This window comes from Orycteropus afer, unplaced genomic scaffold (assembly GCF_000298275.1).
Source record: "Orycteropus afer afer isolate SDZICR_OR568_19922 unplaced genomic scaffold, OryAfe1.0 scaffold00113, whole genome shotgun sequence".
Lineage (NCBI taxonomy): Eukaryota > Metazoa > Chordata > Mammalia > Tubulidentata > Orycteropodidae > Orycteropus > Orycteropus afer.
Window position 1 is genome coordinate 4888724 of NW_006921700.1, and position 23295 is coordinate 4912018.

Consider the following 23295-nt stretch of genomic DNA (forward strand, 5'->3'; position numbering starts at 1 on the left):
CTGCTTCCCTAAAGATTACCGCCAAGAAACCCGTGTGGAGCAGTTGTACTCTGTAAAACACAGGGCTCCCATGAGTTGGAATCAACGGGACAGCAGCGACAGTAGGGTTTGGGTTTTCTGGTTTGATTGCCCTTACGGGCACACTTTCTTTTATTGTGATTCACTTCATTGTGGCTTTTTGTTTTTTGTTTTGACAAATTGAAGGTTTGTGGCAACCCTGCCTCAAGCAAGTCTGTCAGCACCATTCTTCCATGTGTTCACTTCGTATCTCTGCATCACATTTTGGTAAAAACTTTTTCATAGGCTATTGCATACTTCATAGACTACAGTGCAGTATAAACATAACTTTTATAGGTACTGAGGAACTAAAAAAGTTGTGTGACACCCTTTATGGCGATATTCACTTTATTGAGATGGTCTGGAACCAAACCCGCAGTATCTCTGAGGTCTGCCTGTGCTTCCTTAGCAAGCAAGAAAATTTGGCTCTCCTTAAACAGTTAATTTCCTGAGGTTTTACTGCCTTTGGCTGTTTACTTGACCTTCTGAGAGTCATTTCATTTACAGTCTTCTCAGTCAAGAAAGCCCCTCGAACAGTCAGGACCCCTGCTGCCCACAGAGTGCCTTCACAGGAATTAGAAAAAAGGCGTCACTTCCTCAATATGCTTTACTTCCTATCAAAACATTGCTGTACTGTACTGATTTTGTTAGACTGAGACATTTCACTGCCATCTGCCACAAGATTGCCATGATAAAAATAACAAATCTATCATGTCTATGAAATGAATCACTAAACTCACTGTCATCCAGTCAATTCCAACTCGACTCCCCTTGGGTTTCTGAGGCTGTAAATCTTTACAGAAGTAGATCTCCTCATCTTCCTTCCATGGACCAGCTGGTGGTTTTTGAACCATTGACTTTCTGGTTAGCAGCCAAATGCCTTATCCACTATACCACCCCAGAGCTCCTTATGAAAGGAGTTGTTGTTGTTGTTGTTATGTGCCGTCGAGTAGGCCCCGACTCATAGCGACACCTCCTTGGGTTTCCGAGGCAGTATCACTACGGAAGTAGGATTGCCCAACCTTCCTTCCGAGGAGTGGCTGGTGGGTTTGAACCGCCAGCCTTCTGGTTAGTAGTCAAGTGCCTTAGGCACTATGCTACCAGAGCTCCCTCTATTAGTTACCTACTGCTGTACAACAGGGAGCTCTGAAATGTAGTGGCTTAAAATAACCATGAACATCTACTGTCTCACAGTTTTTGTGGGTCAGGAATTTGGGAGCAGCTTAAGAGAGGGGTTCTGGCTTTGAGTCTTTCACGAGGTGGTAGCCAAGGTGGCTGCTATCATCTGAAGGCTTGCCTGGGGCTGGAGAGTCCACTCTCTAGGTGTTACACTCACTCACACAGCTATTAGCTGGAGGCCTCAGTTCCTCACCAAGTGCACCCCTTCGTGGGGCTACTTGAGTGTCCTCACAACATGGCAGCTAGCTTCCCCAGAATGAGAGATTCAAGAGAGAGCAAGGCTAGAGTAATGATGTCTTTTATGACCTAGCCTCAGAAGTCACACACTGTTTCTACAATGTCCTATTGGTTACACAGGCCTGAGGTTGCCCGGTGACCCTGCTATGATAGATGAGGAAGAAGAGGAGGATGGATGGACAGACGGATGGATGGATGGATGATACATGCATGCATCTATTACATTTAGGTTGTTTCCTTTTTTAACTTTTTATTTTGAGAGAATTGTAGATTTGCATATAGTCGTAAGAAATAATAGTCATCCCGTAAACCTTTTACCCAGGTTCCCCCGTAACATCTTGCAAAACAGTACAATGTCACAATCAGGGTATTGACACTGATACAGTCAAGCTACAGAATATTTCCACCATCACAAAGATGCCTCATGTTGCCCTTTTCCAACCGCACCCAGTTCCCTGTTGCCCCTCCCTAACTCCTGGCAACCACTGTTCTTCATTTCTTCCATTGTATCATCTGAAGATTGTTTATAAATGGAATCATACAGTGTGTAACCTATAGGGACTGGCTTTTTCACTCTTGTTCATAGGTTGCTGTGTGTAGCAATAGTTTTTCTCTTTATTGCTGAGTAATAATATTCCAGGGTATGGAGGTGGCACTGTTTGTTGAACCATTCTCCCACTGAAAAACATCTGGTCATTTCCAGTTTTTAGCTGTTAAAAATAAAGCCACTGGGAGCATTCATATGCAGGTTACAAGTGGTTACAAGTTTTCATTTCTCTGGGATAAATGAGTAACAGTGTATGCTAGTCACACATGTCATTTTTTTTTTAATCATTTTTCTCCTCCCCCCTCACCCCTAGTAACCAACAAAGAAAGTTTCCTTCTATGTATAAGCCTTTCCTTGACTTTTTACAATAATGACCTAACACAATGGTTGTCCTTCTATGACTGACTTATTTCACTCAGCATAATGTTCTCCAAGTTCATCCACATTAAAATGTAGGTTTTTTAAGAAACTGCCAAACTGTTTTCCAGAGTGTGTTCCCATTTTCCATTTCCACCAGCAATATCTAAGTGACCCAGTTTCTCTGCATCCTCACCAGCACTTGGTGGTGTCACTTTTTTTTTTTTTTTTTAAGTCTTTCTGGTAGGTGTGTAGTGCTATCTCATTGTTCCTTTAATTTGAATTTCCCTCATGGCACTAATGATGTTGAACATCTTTTCAAATAAGATGGCTTATATGCCTCAGAAGGAAGATTGGGCAATCTACTCCCATAGTGATGTTGTGTTGTTGTTGTTGTTATGTGCCGTTGAGTCGGACCCGACTCATAGTGACCCCTCCTTGGGTTTCCGAGGCAATATCACTACGGAAGTAGATTGCCCCCCAAGGAGGGGTTGTTATGAGTCGGATCCGACTCGATGGCAGTGTGTGTGTGTTTATATGCCATCTGTAAATCCTCCTCAGTGAAACGTATGGTATTTTTTAATCACAGTTTTCATGTCCCTTTTTAAGAGCTGTTAGAGCAGGGATCTTCTTGGTTTTTAAGAGAAAACCCAGTGAGTATTTGGGGATTGAATGCATGTCCTGCAGGGTCTCTGGACCATTTAAAGAGGAAAAGGCAGGCTGGGAGGCCTTAGTTTGGGAAACAGCCTGAGGGCCTGACCCAGTGGAATTGCTCAGTGGGATTGCTGCCACCACTCCAGGGTAGAGGCCAAGGTTGAGGGCAGTGGAGGAGCCCCAGAACCCTGCATTCCAGCCTGACCCTGGGACCTCTAGGCCCCACTCAGGTGCATATTATGGGCCCAGCTCATCTCAACCCCACCCGCCACTCCCACCCAACACCGGCCTTCCCAGGGAGGAAATACCCAGAAGACGAATGTGTGGGAACCCTCAGAGTGCCCTTCCGTCTAGGATGTGGGGCTTTTGGGTTTTATTTTTCTTTTCATTTCTCCCCACTCTAACTGGGAGAGTCAGGCCTTCACTCAGGTTCACCCATGGCCGCGGGCAGGGCAGGCTGTGCCCTCAGCAGAAGGGCCCTACATGTTTTGGTGTAAAAATGGAGGTGGATTTTTGTCCAGTTTGAATATGCTAACCTAGGCTAAGAGTGGTTCATAAGGAAGCAAGTTCAGGTAAATGATTGCTGGATAAGGCATATGGCTGCTAACCAGGTCAGCGGTTCAAACCCACCAGCTGCTCCGTGGAGGGAAGATGGGGCAATATACTTCTATAAAGATTTACTGCGTCAGAAGCCCAAAGGGGGGGGTCGCTATGAGTCGGAATTGACCTGATAGCAGTGAGTTGGTTTTTGTTTGTTTTTCCTGAAGGGAAGGGAGGCCTGACGCTCCCTGCCTACCCTGCTTTCCCTCGATGCTGTCCGTAGCCAAGTTCAGGTATAATTCAGATAATGATGAGGTGTCAAAGAAAGAGGTCGAAGAAAGAGGTGTGCAGGTTTGTATTTTCATGAAGGTAACCGAATACAAAGGAGTTCTGGTGGCACAGTGCCTACGGCATTTGACTGCTAACCAGAAGGCTGGCGGTTCAAGCCCACCAGTTGCTCAGTAAACAGAATTGACTTGGTGGCAGTGAGTTTAGTTTTAGTTTTGTTAACAGAATATAGGCATGATAAATTAACTCACAGTGCACTTGCATTTAGTACTAAACTTACATTTTTACTCATGGATGAAATGGCTCACAGAAATTCACACATAGGATATCAGGACTGAAAAACATAAATCAAGAATTGTAAATGAGAGGAAACAAAGACTAAGCCAGGAAGAAGGTCAGTGAACTGTGTACCTCAAAGTCCGCATTCACTTGCTGAAACTGGGCCACAATATTGGTTTTAAGTTCTTGTAGCCAATGGGGAGCCCCTGAGTAGTACACATAATGTGCTGTGCTGCTAACCAAAAGGTTGGAGGTTCAAGCCCACCCAGGGGCACTTTGGAAGAAAGTCCTGGTGACCTACTACCACAACACCAGCCATTGAAACCTAGGGAGCACATTTCTGCTCTGACACCCATGGGGTCGCCACGGGTCAGAATCGACTCGCCGGTGACTGGTAGTAGCCAATGCAAAATGTCAGTTTGTTAGAGGAGCCAGAGGCTTTGTGGAAGAAGCCATTTTCTTAGCAGGAGCCCTGAGCCCTGAGAGAGTGCTCCTCCTCTGGCTCTTGACCCACAGATGTTGTCTGAGTAAGTGGTGGGCACGGTCTTGTCGTGAACAGAGCTGTTGAGTGTGGCTTGCTGGTCATCATGGCATCCACAATCGTGTGGCGGTAAAGTCAAGCAAAGTCAAGCCTGCGAGAAGCCTCCATAGTCTTTGCTAGCCAACAGCCACCAGCTGCCCAATGAGAGCCCAGAGAAAAGAGCTCAGTGCTACACTTTTGAGCCAGGTTTTGAATCATGGGGTGAGAGTTGGGAAAGCTGATAAGGGGGAGGGCTGGCTTGCAGAGAAAGAGACAGCCATAAGCAAAGGCTGGAGGTGAGAAGCAGCAGGGTGGTCTGGGCACAGTGGTCTAGAGCCCCAAAGCTGACCTCTTGTCAGGGACATCGGCTTTGGGGTGCGGTTCCTCCCTCGGCAGAAGCCCTGGACCACCCTCAGGTGGCTGCTGTCCTGGAAGGCATCAGGGGCGTCCCTAGGCTTGTCTGAACAGGACCTCTCTGTGAGGTGGCCCACCTCTAACTCTGCTCTTCCTCTCATCCCGGCAGGGCTCTGGCTGGGATCATGGCCAATGGCATTGACGAACTCATCGGCATCCCATTCCCCAACCACAGCAGCGAGGTTCTCTGCAGTCTCAACGAGCAGAGGCAGGATGGGCTGCTGTGCGACGTGCTCCTGGTGGTGCAGGGCCAGGAGTACCGCACCCACCGCTCCGTCCTGGCGGCCTGCAGCAAATACTTCAAGAAGCTCTTCACGGCCGGCACCCTAGCCAGCCAGCCCTACGTCTACGAGATCGACTTCGTGCAGCCTGAGGCGCTGGCCGCCATCCTGGAGTTCGCCTACACCTCCACGCTCACCATCACCACCGCCAACGTCAAGCACATCCTCAACGCTGCCAGGATGCTGGAGATTCAGTGCATCGTCAACGTGTGTCTGGAGATCATGGAGCCCGGTGGGGACGGAGGGGAGGAGGATGACAAAGAGGACGATGATGACGAAGACGACGATGATGAGGAGGACGAAGAAGAGGAGGAGGAGGAAGAGGAGGAGGAGGAGGATGACGACACGGAAGATTTCGCAGACCAAGAGAACTTGCCGGACCCCCAGGACATCAACTGCCACCAAAGCCCTTCTAAGACAGACCATCTCACAGAGAAGGCTTACTCAGACACACCCAGGGACTTCCCTGATTCCTTCCAGGATGGCAGCCCTGACCATCTAGGGGTGATCCGGGACTTTTCCATCGAATCCCTGCTGAGGGAGAACCTGTACCCCAAAGCCAATATCCCTGACAGGAGGCCTTCTTTGTCTCCATTCACCCCGGACTTCTTCCCACACCTCTGGCCAGGGGACTTCGGTGCCTTTGCCCAGCTGCCCGAGCAGCCTATGGACAGTGGGCCCCTGGACCTGGTCATCAAGAACCGGAAGATCAAGGAAGAGGAGAAGGAGGAGCTGCCCCCACTCCCACCCCCACCCTTCCCTAACGACTTCTTCAAGGACATGTTCCCAGACCTTCCTGGGGGGCCCCTGGGCCCCATCAAGGCAGAGAACGACTATGGTGCCTATCTCAACTTCCTGAGTGCCACCCACCTGGGGGGCCTCTTCCCGCCCTGGCCGCTGGTGGAGGAGCGCAAGCTGAAGCCCAAGGCCTCTCAGCAGTGCCCCATCTGCCACAAAGTCATCATGGGGGCCGGGAAGCTGCCGAGGCACATGAGGACCCACACTGGGGAGAAGCCATATATGTGCAACATCTGTGAGGTCCGCTTCACCAGGTGCGCGTGGGGGCTTTGGGAGAGGAGCACAGAGGGCCTGGGCTGGGGAGAGAGACCAGTCGGGGGACCTGCCGGATGCTAGACACACGAGCTCATTGCTAGAGGCGGCTAGGCATTACTGAGTGCAGTGATTTTCACACTCTTTTTAGGAGCTAAAGTATTTTCTTAAACACAATTAGTAGGTGGAACTCCAAGATGTAAAACACAGAAGAAGAGCAAAGCTATTCTGGTTAAGACACAGGTGAAGGTCCCCAGTGCTTGGCTTCCTCCCCTTGTACCCACTGTAAATCTGGGGGTCCATGGAACCCAGTTCGAAGATCCCTAGTAGAGTCCCAAAAAAATAAACCCACTGCCATTGAGTCAATTCTGACTCATAGTGACCCCCTTTGGGTTTCCGGGGTGATAAATCATTACAGAAGTAGATTGCCCAGCCTTCCTTCCATGGAGTGGCTGGTGGGTTTGAACTGCCAACCTTTTGGTTAGCAGTCAGATGCCTTAGGCACTGCGCCACCACAACTCCTTCCCCAGGTGGAGCACAGCCCCTTAATTTTCTATGGAGAAGCAGTAAACAAAACAAAACCTGTTGCCATGGAGTCGATTCCAACTCATATTGCCCCTGTAGGACAGAGTAGAACTTCCCCATAGGGTTTCCTAGGCTGTGATCTTTATGGGAGCTGACTGTCATATCTTCCTCCTGTGGAGCTGCTGGTGGGTTCCAGCAGCTAATCTTTTGGTTAGCAGTCAAGCACTTTAACCACTGCACCAGCAGGCCTCCTTGAAGTACCAGCAGCTACCCTTTATTAAGCAGGTTCTACACCTCACGCTGTCCTATTGTGTTCCACATGCTTACTCGCATCCCAGCTGTGCCCTGTAAAGATGACAACACATTGTCACCTTTGTCTACAGATGGGCCACCTGAGTCTCCTAGTGGCCTAATAAGTGGAGCTGGTAAGTAGCAGAGCTGGGACTTGAACCCCAGACCACGTGTGATCGCAAAACCTGTGAGCAGGGGACTGTAGAGACCCTGAAGGCCCTTTCAGTCATTTTTGAGGTCAGACCTAAAGGATGGACCTTCTTTTGTGTTCTCCCTTTGGCTTTCCGTGGTAGGAAGAGAGATCATTTTATGCTGGTATAAAATACCCTGAAATCCATACGTTACAAATCTTTCATCTTTCATAGAACCCAGTGCCATCGAGTTGATTCCGACTCATAGTAACCTTATAGGACAGAGTAGAACTGCCCCATAGGGTTTCCAAGGCTGTAATCTTCATGGGGGAGCTCTGGTAGCATAGTGCCTGAGGCATTTTACTGCTAACCAGAAGGCTGATGGTTCAAACACACCAGCCACTCCTCGGAAGGAAGGTTGGGCAACTTACTTCCGTAGTGATACTACCTCAGAAACCCAAGGAGGAGTCGCTATGAGTCGGATATGACTCTATGGCAGTGGGAATCTTCATGGGAGTAGACTGCCCCATCTTTCTCCCAAGCAGTGGCTGGTGGATTCAAACCACCGACCTTTCAGGTAGCAGCTGAGCACTTACCCATTGTGTGACCAGGGTTCATTTATCTTTTATAGATTCCATCTCGTTCAACAAACATGTTTGGCACCATCTCCATGAAGTTTGTAGTCAAGACTGACTTGTAGGATGATGTAGGGTCAAATTTGTCCACTCTTAGGTTTTGTTGGGAGGGAGCTCTGGTAGTGTAGTGCCTAAGGCACTTGACTGCTAACCAGATGGCTGGCAGTTCAAACCCACCAGCCACTCCTCGGAAGGAAGGTTGGGCATTCTACTTCCGTAGTCATCCACCTTGGAAATGCAAGGAGGGGTCACTATGAGTCGTATCTGACCCAACGGCACACAACAACAAGGTTTTGTTACCCAAAACAACCAAACTCATTGCCATCAAGTCGGATCCAACTCATAACGACCCCTTCTTGGGTTTCCGAGGCGATATCTCTATGGAAGTAGATTGCCCAATCTTCCTTCTGAGGAGTAGCTGGTGGGTTTGAGCCCCCAGCCTTCTGGTTAGCAGTCAGATGACTTAGGCACTGCGCCACCAGAGCTAGGCCTCATTTATGGGAAATACCATCCACTGGCTCAGTGGTGGTTGCTGGTGGGAGGCCTGATGAGTGGCCTGGCCTCAGGCAGGTCATTTCAGTGTGTGAGTATAGACAGAGCCTGGGAGATACCTGCCCCATGACCCTGACTTACCAGATTAAGGCCTTCCCCACACTGCCACTGTCCCTGTCCCCCTCCAAGAGCCCACTTGGGAGACCCCATGTGTTCTATGATGCTACCAGACACCACATCCTCTTGGAAACTTACCTTTGGGAATTACTGGGGCAGGCTCTTCTGATTCTCTGCCATGGGCCCCAAGCTTTGGCCTTTGAAGATGGAGTGAAATGTTTTGAATCAGGTTAGGTGTCAAACAAGGGACAAGGCTTTTAAGGAAAAAACAAGATAAGTTCTGTAAAGTAATGAGATCTGCTCTCTTGGTTGACTTGAAAACTCTATGTGAAGTTGCCAGAGAGGTTTCTGCAGCATCTTCAGGGGACAGTGGCATTGATAAAATAGCTCTGAAGACCCTATAGCTCACGACTCAAAGGGCAACGCTGGAAGGTCAAAAGCTGCTCATAGCTGTTCCCGAGAGAAAGCCTCAGGAAAATCCCCCCAGCTCCTTTGAGGTGACACTGGAGAGAATCCTGGGGTCCAAGGGCCAGAATCCTACCTACCTAAGGTGCAGTCACTTCCTCTTTGAGGTGACCTGTGGCTGGCCCCGCCATCTGGCACTGCTCACCATAGGGTGCTCTGTTCCTGTTAGCTCTGTAGAAACAGCGGACCAAAGACCCGAGATTCACGCCCCTCAGTGTCCCTGGCTACTGGTGCTGTTGCCCTGATGTAGCCTTAGCCAACCCCCCAGCCTCTCCTGAATTCACTTAGCCCCACAAAGCCAGGCTAGAACCCTAAACAAGGCTTAACAAAGGCACTGGATGGAATACCAGGAGGAGATACACTGCTTAAAAGGAAACAGTCCAAAATTGACCTTCATTTCACTCAGCAGGCGGCAACTCCCCGCCCTCTGGGAATGGCTTCAAAGACAAGAGGCTCTTCCCAGACCAGATCCTGGAAAGCAAGGTTCCCAGTCAGCCTGGAGCATCCTCTCCTACCCACCCAGGGCCCTCTGCCCTCATTTCCCAGGTCTCCTTGGGCCTGCCTCTCAGCAGATGACTGACAGTAGAAACACCTGTCCCTGCAGGGAGCCCCTGGCCTGTGGCTTCAAGGGGTGTGCAGCTCAAGGGATGGCACAGTGAACCCCCAGCCCCTACCTCCCCTCCAGGCAGGGGTCAATGCCCTTTCCACACAGCACCCTCTGTGAGGGCCACACAGGTCTAGGCAGTCTGTGGGTGCTGCATTCCCGTGGGAAAGTTTCCAACCTGGTCAGTCATGCAGACAGACTACTCACCTTCCTGACACTAGAACATTCTTAGGAGCCTCCTGTTCTGGGCAGTGATGTTATGATACAGCAGCGTGTGCTCTGGTGACCCAATGGTTAGGCACTAGGCTGCTAACCAAAAGGTTGTCAGTTGGAACCCACCAGCTGCTGCACAGAAGAAAGACCTGGCAACCTGCCCCCATAAAGATTAAAGAAAAAAAAAAAAAAAAAAACACTGCCATCAAGTCAATTCTGACTCCTAGTGACTCCCATAGGGTTACCAAAGCTGTGAATCTTTGCAGATGCAGACAGCCTCATCTTTCTCCTGGAGAGTGGCTGATGTTTGAACCACTGACCTTTTTGGTTAACACCCCAATTCCTTAAACAGAATGCCATCAGAGCTCCTTAGTAAACCCTATGGGGTAGTTCTACTCCGTCCGTGGGGTGTGACTCAAGGGCAACTAACAACAACAAAGCTGTGCTGTACAGGAGGGTCACATTCCAGAATCCTCCTCCCTGTACATTCCTGGTGGTCACTCGGGATGGCCTCCGTACTTCCAGGAAGCCCGGGGTATTTGTGGGGCGGGTCCAGCCACCCAGCCATCTGTCCTGCCTTCCCTCTGATTCGCTCCTGCTGCTCACAGAAGGACAGACACCTGGTCCAGGCCTGTCTCTGGCTGAAGCAGCTGCACTCGGCCCCCACCACACCTCCCCCCTCCTCCCTCCACTCCCTCTGGGAAACTCTTGGGCCCTCTGCTTCCCAGTAGCAGAGGATCCCACAGGGAAGACTCTGCCTGGCCTGAGGGCTCTTATTTCTCACTGTGGCCTGCTGGGCGTCGTGCTGAGCTCTGGCTCCTCTTCCCCCATCCCATTCTGCAGATTCTCTGGGTCTTCTCTCCCTGCCCCTCCCTGGAGCTGTCCCCAGCCCTGGCCTGCCTGGGTTTCCCTGTATTCTCTCTGCACCAAGCCACAAGCAGCCTTGCCATGGCCCCTTCTTTGTGGCTGAACCCTCCCTCCCCCCACCAAGACCCACACTGTTCTCCCAGCTTCCCCATCAGAGGCTTTTCGGCAGCTACTCAAAGCCTCTGTAATCTGCCTCTTGGACCTGGAATTCCCAGACTCCCTTGCAAGGCCAAGCTGCTTCCTGAGGCCATAGCCCCCAATGTCTGTCCCTCCACCACCCCAAGCCTGAAACAGACCTCAGAAAGGGAGAGGGACCCGCAGTCCTCTTGACTGCTATTTTCCAGTGAGTTTCCTGGAGTCTGAATCCTTCCTTTCCCATCGCTTAGTGTCTGCTCTCTGGAGCTGGGAAGAGCTCAGGTCACAAGCTCCCTCCAGTGACATGTTGGAGGGCTGGCCCTTCCCCCCCCAAAGTAGTCCTTTGGCCCAGGCTCTGACTTAGTAGGACCCGACAGTGCAGACCCCATGGAGTCTCTGCCCTCAGACCCACATACAGACAGATTTCAGCCTCAAGATGATGACTCCCAGAATGCTGCACCTGTGGGAACATCATTCCTCAGGACTGAGCAGCCCCATCACTACAGAGGGGTGTCGAGGTCCTCCCAGCCGAGCCCCTTTCACTCCTCAGACCCTGCCTGCTGCTTTCATCCCAGGGGTCTCCCAGAGCAGGACTGAGGCCTTCCCCAGAATGGTGCTGCTGATTCACTTTTTGTCAGACTCACAGCTGAGTCTGCTCCGGATGTCTACAGTCCCACCAGTTTTCCCTCCACTGATCTGTCCAGATATGTAATACCACTGGAGCCCCAGGCTGGGCCTGAAAGGCATTACCAGACTATTTCTTTGGCCCCACACGATCCTCTCCTAGCTCTGCTCACCCCATAACCACTTGGGCTTGGCATTCCACACCCATGCCCGAGTCTCTGCTTACACTCTCCAGCCTGGTCCACAATCACATGTTCTTCCTGAAAAAGGCTGGGGCCTGGGCTGTTACAGAAAGCAGCCCTGGCCCACACTGGCCCTGTCAACTCAGACCTGAGTGAGAAACAGCCCCCAGCAAAGGGCAGGGGCAGCTAGCCTGGAAGCAGTATTACCCTAGCCTTCTTCATCAGAGCCCTTGGCCTTCTATTCCCAAGAAGTCTGGGAGCCAGGGACCAGAGGTAAGGACTGGAAGGTTCTTCAGAGGTATCACCTTGGACCATCCTTGAGCACAGCACATGTGGCTCAGGGAAGAGAAGAAGTCATCCACCCTACCTCTCCACTTGCCCACCCACACCCCACGTGGCCCTCTTTGTTCCTCATCACCCAATTCTAGCCATCCCCACAACCTGGGCCTGGCCCCGGAAAAAGAGATTCCCTCTTCTTCTCCTCCCGACACTGGTCTGGGACTGCAGACAGCAGATACTGGCATCCTGCCTCACCCAGCACTTCCGGCAGGGTCTCTAAGAGCGCATGACTGCACCTTCCTGCCTGGAGCCCCTGGGTCCCCTCTGCCACCCAGGTCACAGAGGAGCTCTGACCCCCAGAGATGAGACAAGCAGTGAAGGCCAGAAATCACCAGACTGGAGAAGAGAGCAGCCCCCTTCCTCCAATAGAGGCCCCATAGAGAATACACCATCCTGGGAAAGAGGGGACAACCTCTGCACCCTACAAAGACACTGATGGAATCGGCCATGATTTTACGTTTCCACCTAGTTTCCCACCAACATGCATAAAGGCCACGACTTCCTCCTAGTGCCAACCAAATGCCGGTCATGCTCTCCATCCCAATGCTGTCTGTTCTCCGGTCAAGGCCAAGAGCCCAGGCTTTTTCCCTTCATGTCCTTGAGTCCTCCCACTCCTGTCAACTCTGGGAACCTATTCTGAGAATGTGATGTCATGAGCAGTGGCAACAGGAAGAGAGTTTGTCTCCGGCCATCAGGTTACCCGGAAGTCTGGGAAGCATTATGCTGCCCATGAGCTTCTATGGAGGGCAGGGACTTCCGGCCAAGGCCCTGGGCCCCTTCCTCTTACTCAGGAACGAGCTCATGAGGACTCACACATCTTTCCCAAAGATGAGATCTCTGCTCAGGCAGGGGGATGAGGACAAGGCCCCAGTGCCTGTGACCCGGCTGCTGTCAGAATGAAATAGCACTCAGCGGTGCCAGAGCCACAGAGGAGCAAGTGGGTTTGGAGTCGAGGCATTCTGGGAATTTGTCCCACTGATCAAGGATCAATCAACAAACATGCCAGCAACATCCATGTGCAGTATGGGGCACCAGGCAGAATACAAAGCTACGAGGCAGCTGCCGTGCTAGAAAGCTGCTCAGAGCTGGGACCAGTCCTACCCGGGCCACACACTGCATGAGGCTGGGGCAAGAAGCACCTGGCACTCAGCAAACATTGCTGAATGAATGGATACAGGGATGAGACCTCTCAGCAGGTGATGGCACTTTGCACAGTGCTGGTGTGGCATTCACAAGGCCCAGCTTCAGGGGCTGGTTCTGCCACTAACTAGCTCTGTGGCCATGGACAAGTCTCCCCTCTCTGGGCCTCAGTTTCCCCATGTGTGCTAGGAGGGGGCTGGGGGAGGTGTTCCCTACTTGCTCCCAGCTTCACGACTCAGTTCTTTTGTTGCCCACAATCAGGTGAGCTATGGCTGCATTTCTGGGTCTTTCTTTGCCTCTGTTTCCCCCTGAGAATAAGGGTAAAGCCGGACCTCATAGGAGTCAGTGAGACGAAGCACAAAAGGCCTCAGCACAGTGCCCACCTGGCACCCCATAAGCATCTGATCCATGAGAAAGATCCGTTTGAGAAGAACATCCGTGAGCCTAGCTTCCCTTTCTGCACCCACTGGGCATTGCTGGAGGAAGCTGCTGCCTCCTGCATCATTTCACTGCCTATGCGTCTAATGAGAACAGAGCTGCAGGAGCCAGGCAGACTGTGCCTCCGTGGGGCTAGAGCCAGCCAAGGAAATGACACGCCCACCGCTCCTGTCCTGGAAATCACCTGCACAAGAAAATAAAGGCAGCCGTCAGGAAGGCAGCCTGGAAAGAAGTGCTCATGTCTTTAAGGAGCACCTATGCAGCCCCAGCAGGGGCTACGACAACACAGATGGAGCACCGTGGCCACCCAGGGCCCACAGCCCACTGGGAGGGCGCTGTTGATACCTATGTGGTCACCGAGGGCAGGAGAAGAGGATGCTGATGCCTTGTCTTCTGTGGCTCCCATCTTGACACCTGGGTGACCCACCTTGAGACACAGTGTTCAGGCCACAGGTGGTCTGCAAGGTCAGGGCAGAGGACAAGGCATGGTGGACAAGGAAAGGTTGGTGGAGGATGACCCTTGAGTCTCCACAGAGACTGTGTGACTCTCTTTCTGCTCCTAGGTTTCCTTTTCCTTAAGGTGGAGAAACTGGACTAGCTCAGTCTGATAATGCAGGTTCCTGGGCCCCAGTGACTCAGCAGAAGAATCAGAATGGGCTCATGTGCTCCTAGGAAGCTAGGTCATCTCGAAGGTTCTCTTAGCACTAACTTAGGAGCTTGACCCACTGGACCCCTGTCCCTATGGAGGCCACCTTGTGATTGTTCTGGTCTGTACTTTCTGAGGCAGCCCTTACAGGCTACAGGCTGGGAGTTCTCGGCATGCAGATACACCCTATCTGCCCCCTAAAACAGCTGCAAAGAAAACCATGCCGCAGAAACCCCTCAGGTCCCTTTGCCCCCCGCTAGCTGGATCCTTTGAGAGAGCTGCCTCCATCTTTGAGCCTCCCTCTCTCTCATTGTCAAAGTGAAGACCTTCAAGGTCATTGAAAGAGTGTACTCACCAGCCCACAGCAGGAGCTCAGTAAAAGGAAGTTACTGTCATTTTCTCACACTTCTTACACACCTGAGCTGTTCCCCTCTGAAATGTAATTTATTTTAGATGCTGGCATGAAGAATAAGAAGTTGTGGTTATTTATAGTAGGCCCTTGACACTGAAGAAGGTCCTTGGGTGGCATCAATGGTTAACACTCAACTACTAGCTGAGAGGTTGGTGGTTCGTATCCACCCGGCTGCACCAGGAAGAAAGTCCTGGTGACCTACTTCCGTATCATTACAGCCATTGAAAACCCTACAGAGCACAGTGCTACTCTGGAATACTTGGGGTCACCATAAGTCGGAATTGACTCAGTGGTAACTGGTTTGGGTTGTTTCGACAATGAAGATTTAATATTTCCCTTATCTATCATTTGAGAGTGACCTTGAAAGTCAGTAATGTTAATTATAGGTAACAGTGATTTTTAAAAATCTACCTAATAAGGTTATAGAGAGGATTAGATGAGACGATATACTCATAGTTCAATCGAGGACTTTGCCAGGCTTTGGTAAGGGAGGCAGTCACACAGCAAGCCTAGCAGACCAGTGAGCTTCAGTGTTTCCATCAGAGCCCGGGTGAATTAGTCCCAAGACATATCCCTCAGCAGTGTGAAGTAGCATTGTTATTGGGGTACAAATGGCACCATGCATGCCACCTCTGACATTTTTACACAGATAGCAGTGCAATGGTGAGGAAAGCATCCTGGGCTGAGAACCAACAAACCTGAGTTCAAGTGCCAGCTCTGCCTCTGTCCTCTGTGGGATCAATTTGCCCACCTGCAGAGTGAAGGATTAGCCTGGGGCAGTGTGGTGCAAACAGTAATGCACTCAGCTACTAGCCACAAGGTTGGCCATTTGAACCCAACCAGAGGCACCTCTGAAGACAGGCCTGGTGGTCTGTTTCCAAAAGGTCACAGCTTTGAAAAGTGTATGGAGCCGTTCCACTCTGCACACGTGGAGTCATTATGGGTCAGAACTGACTTGATGGCAACCAGAATAGTGGTTCTCCACCCATGGTCCACAGACCAGCAGCATCTGGCAACATGTTAGCAATGCAAATTCTTGGGCCACACTCCAGATATTCTGAGTCAGAACCTCTGAGAGTGGGGCCCAGCAATCTCTGTCTTACTGAGTCCTGACAATGGTTCTAATGCATGCTCCAGTGAGAAACACTGGCCTAATGCTCTCTAACCATTCCCGCTCAAAAATGCAGTCATCAGGATGGAACTGGGTTAGAGATACAGCAAGGTGGGGGACTTATGCTGCAGCCTGGGGCCAGGTGGTGGGAAGGACAGGGACAGGGGCGTGGAAGACACCATCCAGCTTCAGGGGCAGCACTCCTGGCCCATCCTGTCCACCACCCAGGCACCCCCAGCTTTCCTGTGAGCACAGGCAGGAGGGGTTAAGGGGTTAATCTGTCCTCTCTGGTCCTCTCCCCTGAGCTGCCAGTGTCCACAAAACAGCCTTTTCTCTCTGGCCCCGCCCCTGAGACACCATTACCAAAATGAGAGCAAGTGAGACCTCTAGTGGCCAGGAGATGACAGGTGCTTCAGACCCTGTGGTCTAGGGCTTCATGTTGGCCGGGTATTTCAGGGAGGACTTCCGGACTCCACATCTGTTTGGACCTCAGATCCAAGTCTAAATGACAGACCAGATGCTCCCCCAAAGCCCCACCTTCGGGGAGGAGATGGGGTCTGGACAGAGCTTCCTGGCCTGTGAAGTGGGTTGGGGAAGGCTGCAGAATGACCGTGAGAGAAGAGCCTGGAATTCGTGCAGCCAGCTCACCCCCACCTCAGCGGGGCTCAGAGGCTCCTCAAGCCGGTTTGCCCAGCTCTCCATATAGAAAACCACCCTATGTCGTCTTTTCCTTTCAAACCCCCCCCCCCCAGGAAGTGTGTTGAATCTGACCCACACAAACTCCAATTCTCTCCATCCTCCCTGGAAGGTGAGAATTGACGTCTGGCCCTAGGTTCAGCTCTGAGCAGAGAGACTAAGTAACTTGTCTGAGGACACCCAGCAAGTCAGTGATGAATCTGCAGCTGGAGCAGGGGCTCCCATACCCCTGAGGGGGCCCCACCTGTACACCATACTTTACCTCTGAATAATACCGCTTACATCTGAGAAGCTTTACCCCAGATTAGGCTGCATTCTTGCTGCACCTGGATCTTTTGTAAACCCTGAGATTGTCTGCAGACAAAGAGGAGAGCCCAGGGCTTAGGATAAGAAACCACAGCACAGGAGACTGGAACGAGGTGGAACCAGGCCTCTGTAGTCACCCAGATTAGTGCTGAGGACAGACAGGACTCAACAGCCCAGTTGGGATGGCACCAGGGGCTTCGGGCAGAAGCCCAGGGTGGTGCAGGAGAGGATGGGCAGGAGGCTAAAATGCATCCCGTATAGGGAGAGCCGGGCACCATCAGCAGACAAAGAGGCTGCTGGCTTGGGGACGTCATGTACCTCGTCTGTTTTCCAGTATGGGAGCTGGATCCTTGATTTTAAAAATGGGGCAGGGGGAAGCACCTCATTATGCTGAGCTGTGTGTAAAAGGAGTTCTGGGTGGAGGAGGCTTTTCAGGACACTGCTTCATCCTGACTCCCTTCCATCTCCATCCTTTTAACCCAGGTGAGTGGCCACACCTGTTCCGGGCAGGACAGCAGTGGAAGGTAGACCCTATTACGGGCCGCATTCCTGGGCTTTGACCCTGCAGCAGTAGGGAGCCCCAGCAGGCTCTAGAGGGAGGGAGAGCAGAAGAGTGCGAGTGGCCCGGGGTGTTCCCTGCACACTAACTTCCGCTGTGCGTTGCAGGCAGGACAAGTTGAAGATCCACATGCGGAAGCACACCGGGGAGCGGCCCTACCTGTGCATCCACTGCAACGCCAAGTTCGTGCACAATTACGACCTCAAGAACCACATGCGCATCCACACGGGCGTGCGGCCCTACCAGTGTGAGTTCTGCTACAAGAGCTTCACGCGCTCCGACCACCTGCACCGCCACATCAAGCGCCAGAGCTGCCGCATCGCGCGGCCCCGGCGCGGCCGCAAGCCCGCCGCCTGGAGGGCCGCCAGCCTGCTCTTTGGGCCCGGCGGCCCGGCCCCCGACAAGGCGGCCTTCGTGATGCCGCCCGCGCTGGGCGAGGTGGGCGGCCACCTGGGCGGCGCCGCCGTGTGCCTGCCGGGCCCCAGCCCCTCTAAGCACTTCCTAGCGGCGCCCAAGGGCGCCCTGAGCCTGCACGAGCTCGAGCGGCAGTTCGAGGAGACGCAGATGAAGCTGTTCGGGCGCGCCCAGCTGGAGGCCGAGAGGAACGCGGGGGGCCTCTTGGCCTTCGCGCTGGCCGAGAACGTGGCGGCAGCGCGGCCCTACTTCCCGCTGCCCGACCCGTGGGCCGCGGGCCTGGCCGGCCTCCCGGGGCTCACCGGCCTGAACCACGTGGCCTCCATGTCTGAAACCAACAACTAGGCTGGTACTTATGGCCCCTCTCCCACCAGGCCTGCCCTGCCCCACCCGGTGGGTCTGAACTTTCTGTTTCTAAAACAAAGTAGAAAAGAATAGCAGCAGTGGTATTTTCCAGGCCTCCTAAGGCAGCTGCCCCCTTTTGCTGGTGTCCAAGGCATGGCACCTTTTCCCCAAAAGTTCTGGAACCCGGGTTCCACCACCCACTGGCTGCCCCTTGGGTTCTCCCCAGAAACTCCCAGAAGCCTGTTCCGCAAACGAGGAGCCATTCACTGGGTGCCCAGGAGCGCTCTGGAGATGCTGGGAGCTGGATGCGGGGGCGGTGCTTGGCTGGGAGGCAGAGGAGTAACAGCGATGAGGGCAGGGGCCTGCAGCCCATCCTGGTGGAGCCCTACTGCCCGGTGGGGAATCCCTGTGACACTCCTCCCATTGGTGGTCTTTAACAGTCTCCAGTCTGTGGTCCCCAGATCTTTTGGGAAAGGCCCACCTGCCACATAGAAAGAAATGCCCTCTTGGAGGGAGCCCTCCCGGAGTCATGAAGCAGACTCTTGGAGTCCAGACCTGTTCTCCCTTCCCCTGTCCTGTGACCTTGGCCAACTTACCCCTCTGTGTCTCAGTGTCATCCTGCTGGGAAAGGGGTGATTTCTATCATACAGACACACAGACATACACACACACCTGTCCCTCCAGAGAGAGTTCTTGGAAAGGTAGGCACTTGGCACTCCAAAAGTCCCTGGTGACCCAGTGTATCTTATCACACTGAGTCCATATCACCTGCATCTCTACATTAGCACAGGTGAGAAATGTAGCTGAACTAGACAGGGGTGACAGAGTGACATGGGTGGGGCTTCATTGCTCGTCCTCCACCCACAAGCAGCTTTGGGGAATCCAAATCACCCTCTTTCCCAGCAGGCCACTGTTAAGTGGTGTCTGGAACCCTGGGGAACAATTTTTAGCACCTACCCCATCTCCACACTCCCCCCTCCTCAAATCCTGGCAGAGTCTCTTGGGACCCCTGGGGCCAACATTGAAGGGACAGAGCCACCACTTCACTTACACCTGGCACCACCTCCCTTCACCCTGATTCCTGAAAAACAGACCAAATGCCTGACTACCCAGGATCTCTGTTTGCTTTCCACTTGCAGGTTTCTCAGGGCCTCGGCGTCAAAGGCGTCTCTACGCAAAATAGCGCCTATGGCAATTTTAACTTGTTGAATGATCTCTCACAGCTGGCTATGGAAAATAGAAGCTACTCTTTGGCGGCCCCCTCGCGTGGCGCCCAGGCACCTGCCATACCCTGGATATGCCTCTGCTTGACCTCGCTGGCTGTTGCCCTTTTGCTGTGTTTGAACACCCTCATCCCCCCCACCCCATCCCCCAGGATGTATCCACTTAGCAATTTAACTTCACAGAGCCCATCTCATATAGGGACTCCATTCAAGATGGCAGAAGCTTTGGGTTCAAATGTGTGGTGGGAACGGCTTGGTGAGTTAGGACTGTGCACACACTCCTGATTCTTGAGTTTGCAGCAGAGCCTCAGACGGGACAGAGCTCTGCTGACCCGGTGCCTTCCTGCCCCTCTCTTATCTCTTCCCTTCCTGGCCCTCTCTCCTCTTGCAGAGTTAGGTTTTATTTCTCAGTAGCCCAGTGAGGAGGCTCTAGAGGAACAGAAGAGTTCATCACACGGGTGTCCCCCCATCCCAGAGACTTCGGCTCTTCCTGTCGCCTTGGCTTTTTCATGAAAAAACACACACAAAACAAAAAGGCCGGAGAAGACCACAGACTCTGTTCCTCTCCCAGCTCCCAGAATAGACCCCTGACTCCACGCGCCACCCGATGCCATTCCAGCCAGATGGAATTGCTTCTCGACCTGTCTGTTTTCAGAAGACATCTGCCTGGGCAACTGCCTCTCAGATTCCATTTCACATACTTCTGGGACCCATCAGCCACCATGCCCATGTCTCCCCAAAACTTGAAAGAAAAAGAAAAGAAAAAAAAGACAAACTGGAATCCAGTGGTGTTGGGGCTTTTGTTTTATTTTGTAAAGGTTATGACTTCTTATAAACTCAATTTTTCAGATGATCAGTTAGTTCCTTTTGTTTTTTTCTTGGCTGCAGTTTGGAGTTGTACATTGTAAAATATCCAAAGATGCTAAGTACTGTATGATCAAAAAGAACTTGAAGCAAGTGGGTTGTGTAGGGAGAGGTTGTTGTGGTTTGGTTTTTTTTTTTTTTGTCCTGCTGTTTCAATTTTCCTGTCTGTCTGTGGGAGAACTTTGGGATTTTTTCTATTGATAGCTTTTTTTATGTGATCTCTATGTAAAATGACGCTCAACAAAGTTTGCCTTAGTGATTCAAGGGACAATCTTCCACAACTTTGGTTGCACGCCACATCCTGCAGAGACAAACCCTCAGCTAATTTTCTGGCTTATTTATTAAACAGTATTAATTGACTTGATTCAATTATATTGAGAGTCGCACTTCTGTCAGATGTGACTTCTGGAAGATCACAGGACAGCTGCAAGTCAATCTGTCAATGTTTTTTAAGATTTTGACCATTGGGTGTCATGAACTTCTAATAATGTTAAGGACACCTTCAAAAAATACACCAACATTTGATGCTTATTTAATAATTTGAAGGATAGTGTTTTAATTAAAAGAAGGCTACGCTTGCTTAATTTCCTAGTTAAGGTTGATTTTCCCCCTTCTAATTCTCATTTCAATTGCCACTGGGTGATTGTGTCATGGGAGGCTACAACTCATTCCTTTAATGCCAAATCCACTGCCATCAAGTTGATTCCGACTCACAGTGACCCTACAGAACAGAGTGGAACTGCCTAGTAGAGTTTCCAAGGCTGTAAACCTCCACAGAAACAGACTGCCACATCTTTGTCTCATGTAGCAGCTGGCGGATTCGAACACTAACCTTTTGGTTAGCAGCCAAGCAGTTTAACCACTGCATCACCAGGGCTCAGTTGTACATTTTATCCCTGGGCAATCCAAATGGTTGATGCCCTCTGCTGCTAACTGAAGGGTTGGGGGTTCAAGTACACCTAGGTGTACCCCAGAAGAAGGCCTGGAGAGCTACTTCTGGAAAATCGGCCACGAAAAACCCTGTGAAACACAGTTCTACTCAGACACACAGGGTCACCAGGAGTTGGAAAAGACTCAATGGCAACTGGACTGGGTTGGCCTCTTACATTTGAGCTTCATGAGGCACTATTTACCCATAAGCTTTGGGGCATCTGCAAGCCTGACTGCGAGATCTATGTGTACGTGTGTCTGCGAGCATGTGTATATACGTGTGTGTGTGTGTGTGTGTGAGCATGTGTCAATACAGCCTGTGGTATGAGAGCAAGGAAAGTTGGGAGGTTGCTGACTGGTTCCCTGGCCTGGCGTTCAGACTGCCTCTGCTGGCCTTGCCGCCATCTTGGCCTCCTCCTTCCCCTTCTCTAGTGCTGGAGCTGAGCTATGCGTTTTTTGCCTGAGCCCCTTTCCAAACTGGAGAGCACTAGATCTTGAGAGGGGAAAAAAAAAAAACACTGCCATTGAGCCAATTCCAACACATAGCAACTCTATAGGGCAGAGTGGAACTGCCCAGTAGGATTTCCAAGGCTATAAATCTTTATGGAAGCAGACTGCCTCATCTCTCTCCCACGGAACAGCTGATGGGTTCGAACTGCCAACCTTTTGGTTAGCAACTGGATGCCTTAACCACTGCACCACCAAACTCACTGCCATTGAGTTGATTCTGACTCAGAGTGACCCCCAATGGTTTTCCAAGGTGTAAATCTTTACAGAAGTAGATTTCTCCATCTTCCTTCCATGGAGCAGGTGGTGGGTTTAAACCACCAACCTTCTGGTTAGCAGTCAAATACCTTAAGCACTACACCACCAGAGTTCATTAAATCCTGAAGGAGGTAAGGAAATACACATACGTTGTTGAATGGAATCGACTCTGCTCAGAACCCAGAGCCCAGGCTCTTTGAATGGAGTTCTTTGAATAACTGAGGCTTAACCCAGAGCCCATCTCTGTTCTCAATCCCCTTTCTTGCCATGGCGTGCACTCTTATAAACCTAATGCAGCATTTCTCAGTAAAGGGAAAAGAAGAGAGCTGGGTTTCAAATCCAGACTCTGAGCTGTGTGTTCTCAGGCTAATCACTTCTCTGCTGTGGTCCTCACTTTCCTCATCTCTAATAATAAAGGAAGTTGAGTGCATCAGAGCTTCTCCAAGCTCTCTACCCAACACCTGCAGAAGCAGAGGGGACCAGCCAGTGGGGTCATGAGGCTGAATGTTAAAGAAATAGTCTGAAGCAAACTTCCTATACTGTAAATCCTTTGAAAACTCATGTTCGGCTTTGAAATTCATGGTTCTACATACATAATATATATACATTTGTCATAATATAAAAATACTGGCTTCATCTACTTGCCAGTTAAGTTCCTTTACCTTTTTCCCAGAATCTTCTAGTGAAGTCAGAGTGTTCTTTGGCTGCCCTATAGCTTTGGGGGGACAACCTCATGACTAAGGCTTGGGACTAAGCATAACCCAGTGCAAGAGACACAAAGCCAGAACTCATCAAGATGTCACTCAGTTCAGGACTTCTAGGATCATTCGTTCCTCATTCTGGGGCCATTGTCCCCTGAGGGCCATAAGTGGAGGTGGCCATAGGGAACTGGCTCAAATGGGCCCTCACCCCTGAGGGCTTCTGAACAACTCCTCGTGTAAGTAGAATCTTCTAGTCCTGGCCAAGGAGATGTGCCAGGCATGGCCTGCTCCCTCTGGCCCCAGGAGCTAAAAGAGCTGGAATGCTAACAACCAAGGAACTTTCAGTGGCAAGAAGGGAGAGTAAAGATTAGCAATTGAAGCCTTAGAGGACAGACCAAAGAAACGTGCATCTTAACCTGGAGGAGAAGACTGTGTGACAGCAGGCCATGGAGTTGGTGGATGTCTGTTGGGGAGAAGAAGGATTTTACAAAAAGCTTGGCCAACTGGAACCAATGGGAGAGAGATTCCCGAAGGCAACTGGGTACCCCAAATGGAAGATAGCTTCCTAATATCTGGATTCTCCTGAATAGAAATGAGGTCCCATGCGAGGGAGTGAGCTCTCAGTCACTGGAAAAGTTCGACAACCATCTTTCAATAATGCTGTAGGGGAAATTCCTTTGTGGGAGAGAAGATTTAGTAGACGGTCCCTTGGGTTCCTTCCA

At 51.2% G+C, this 23295-nt stretch overlaps 1 protein-coding gene across 1 annotated transcript; it reads left to right on the forward strand.

Annotated features, from left to right (window-relative positions):
- Positions 1-5197: 5197 nt before the first annotated feature.
- ZBTB7C (zinc finger and BTB domain containing 7C) lies at positions 5198-18090 on the forward strand. Its single transcript, XM_007943829.2, has 2 exons — positions 5198-6405; positions 17439-18090. The coding sequence occupies exons 1-2, from the start codon at positions 5198-5200 to the stop codon at positions 18088-18090; spliced, it is 1860 nt and encodes a 619-aa protein (XP_007942020.1).
- Positions 18091-23295: the final 5205 nt, after the last annotated feature.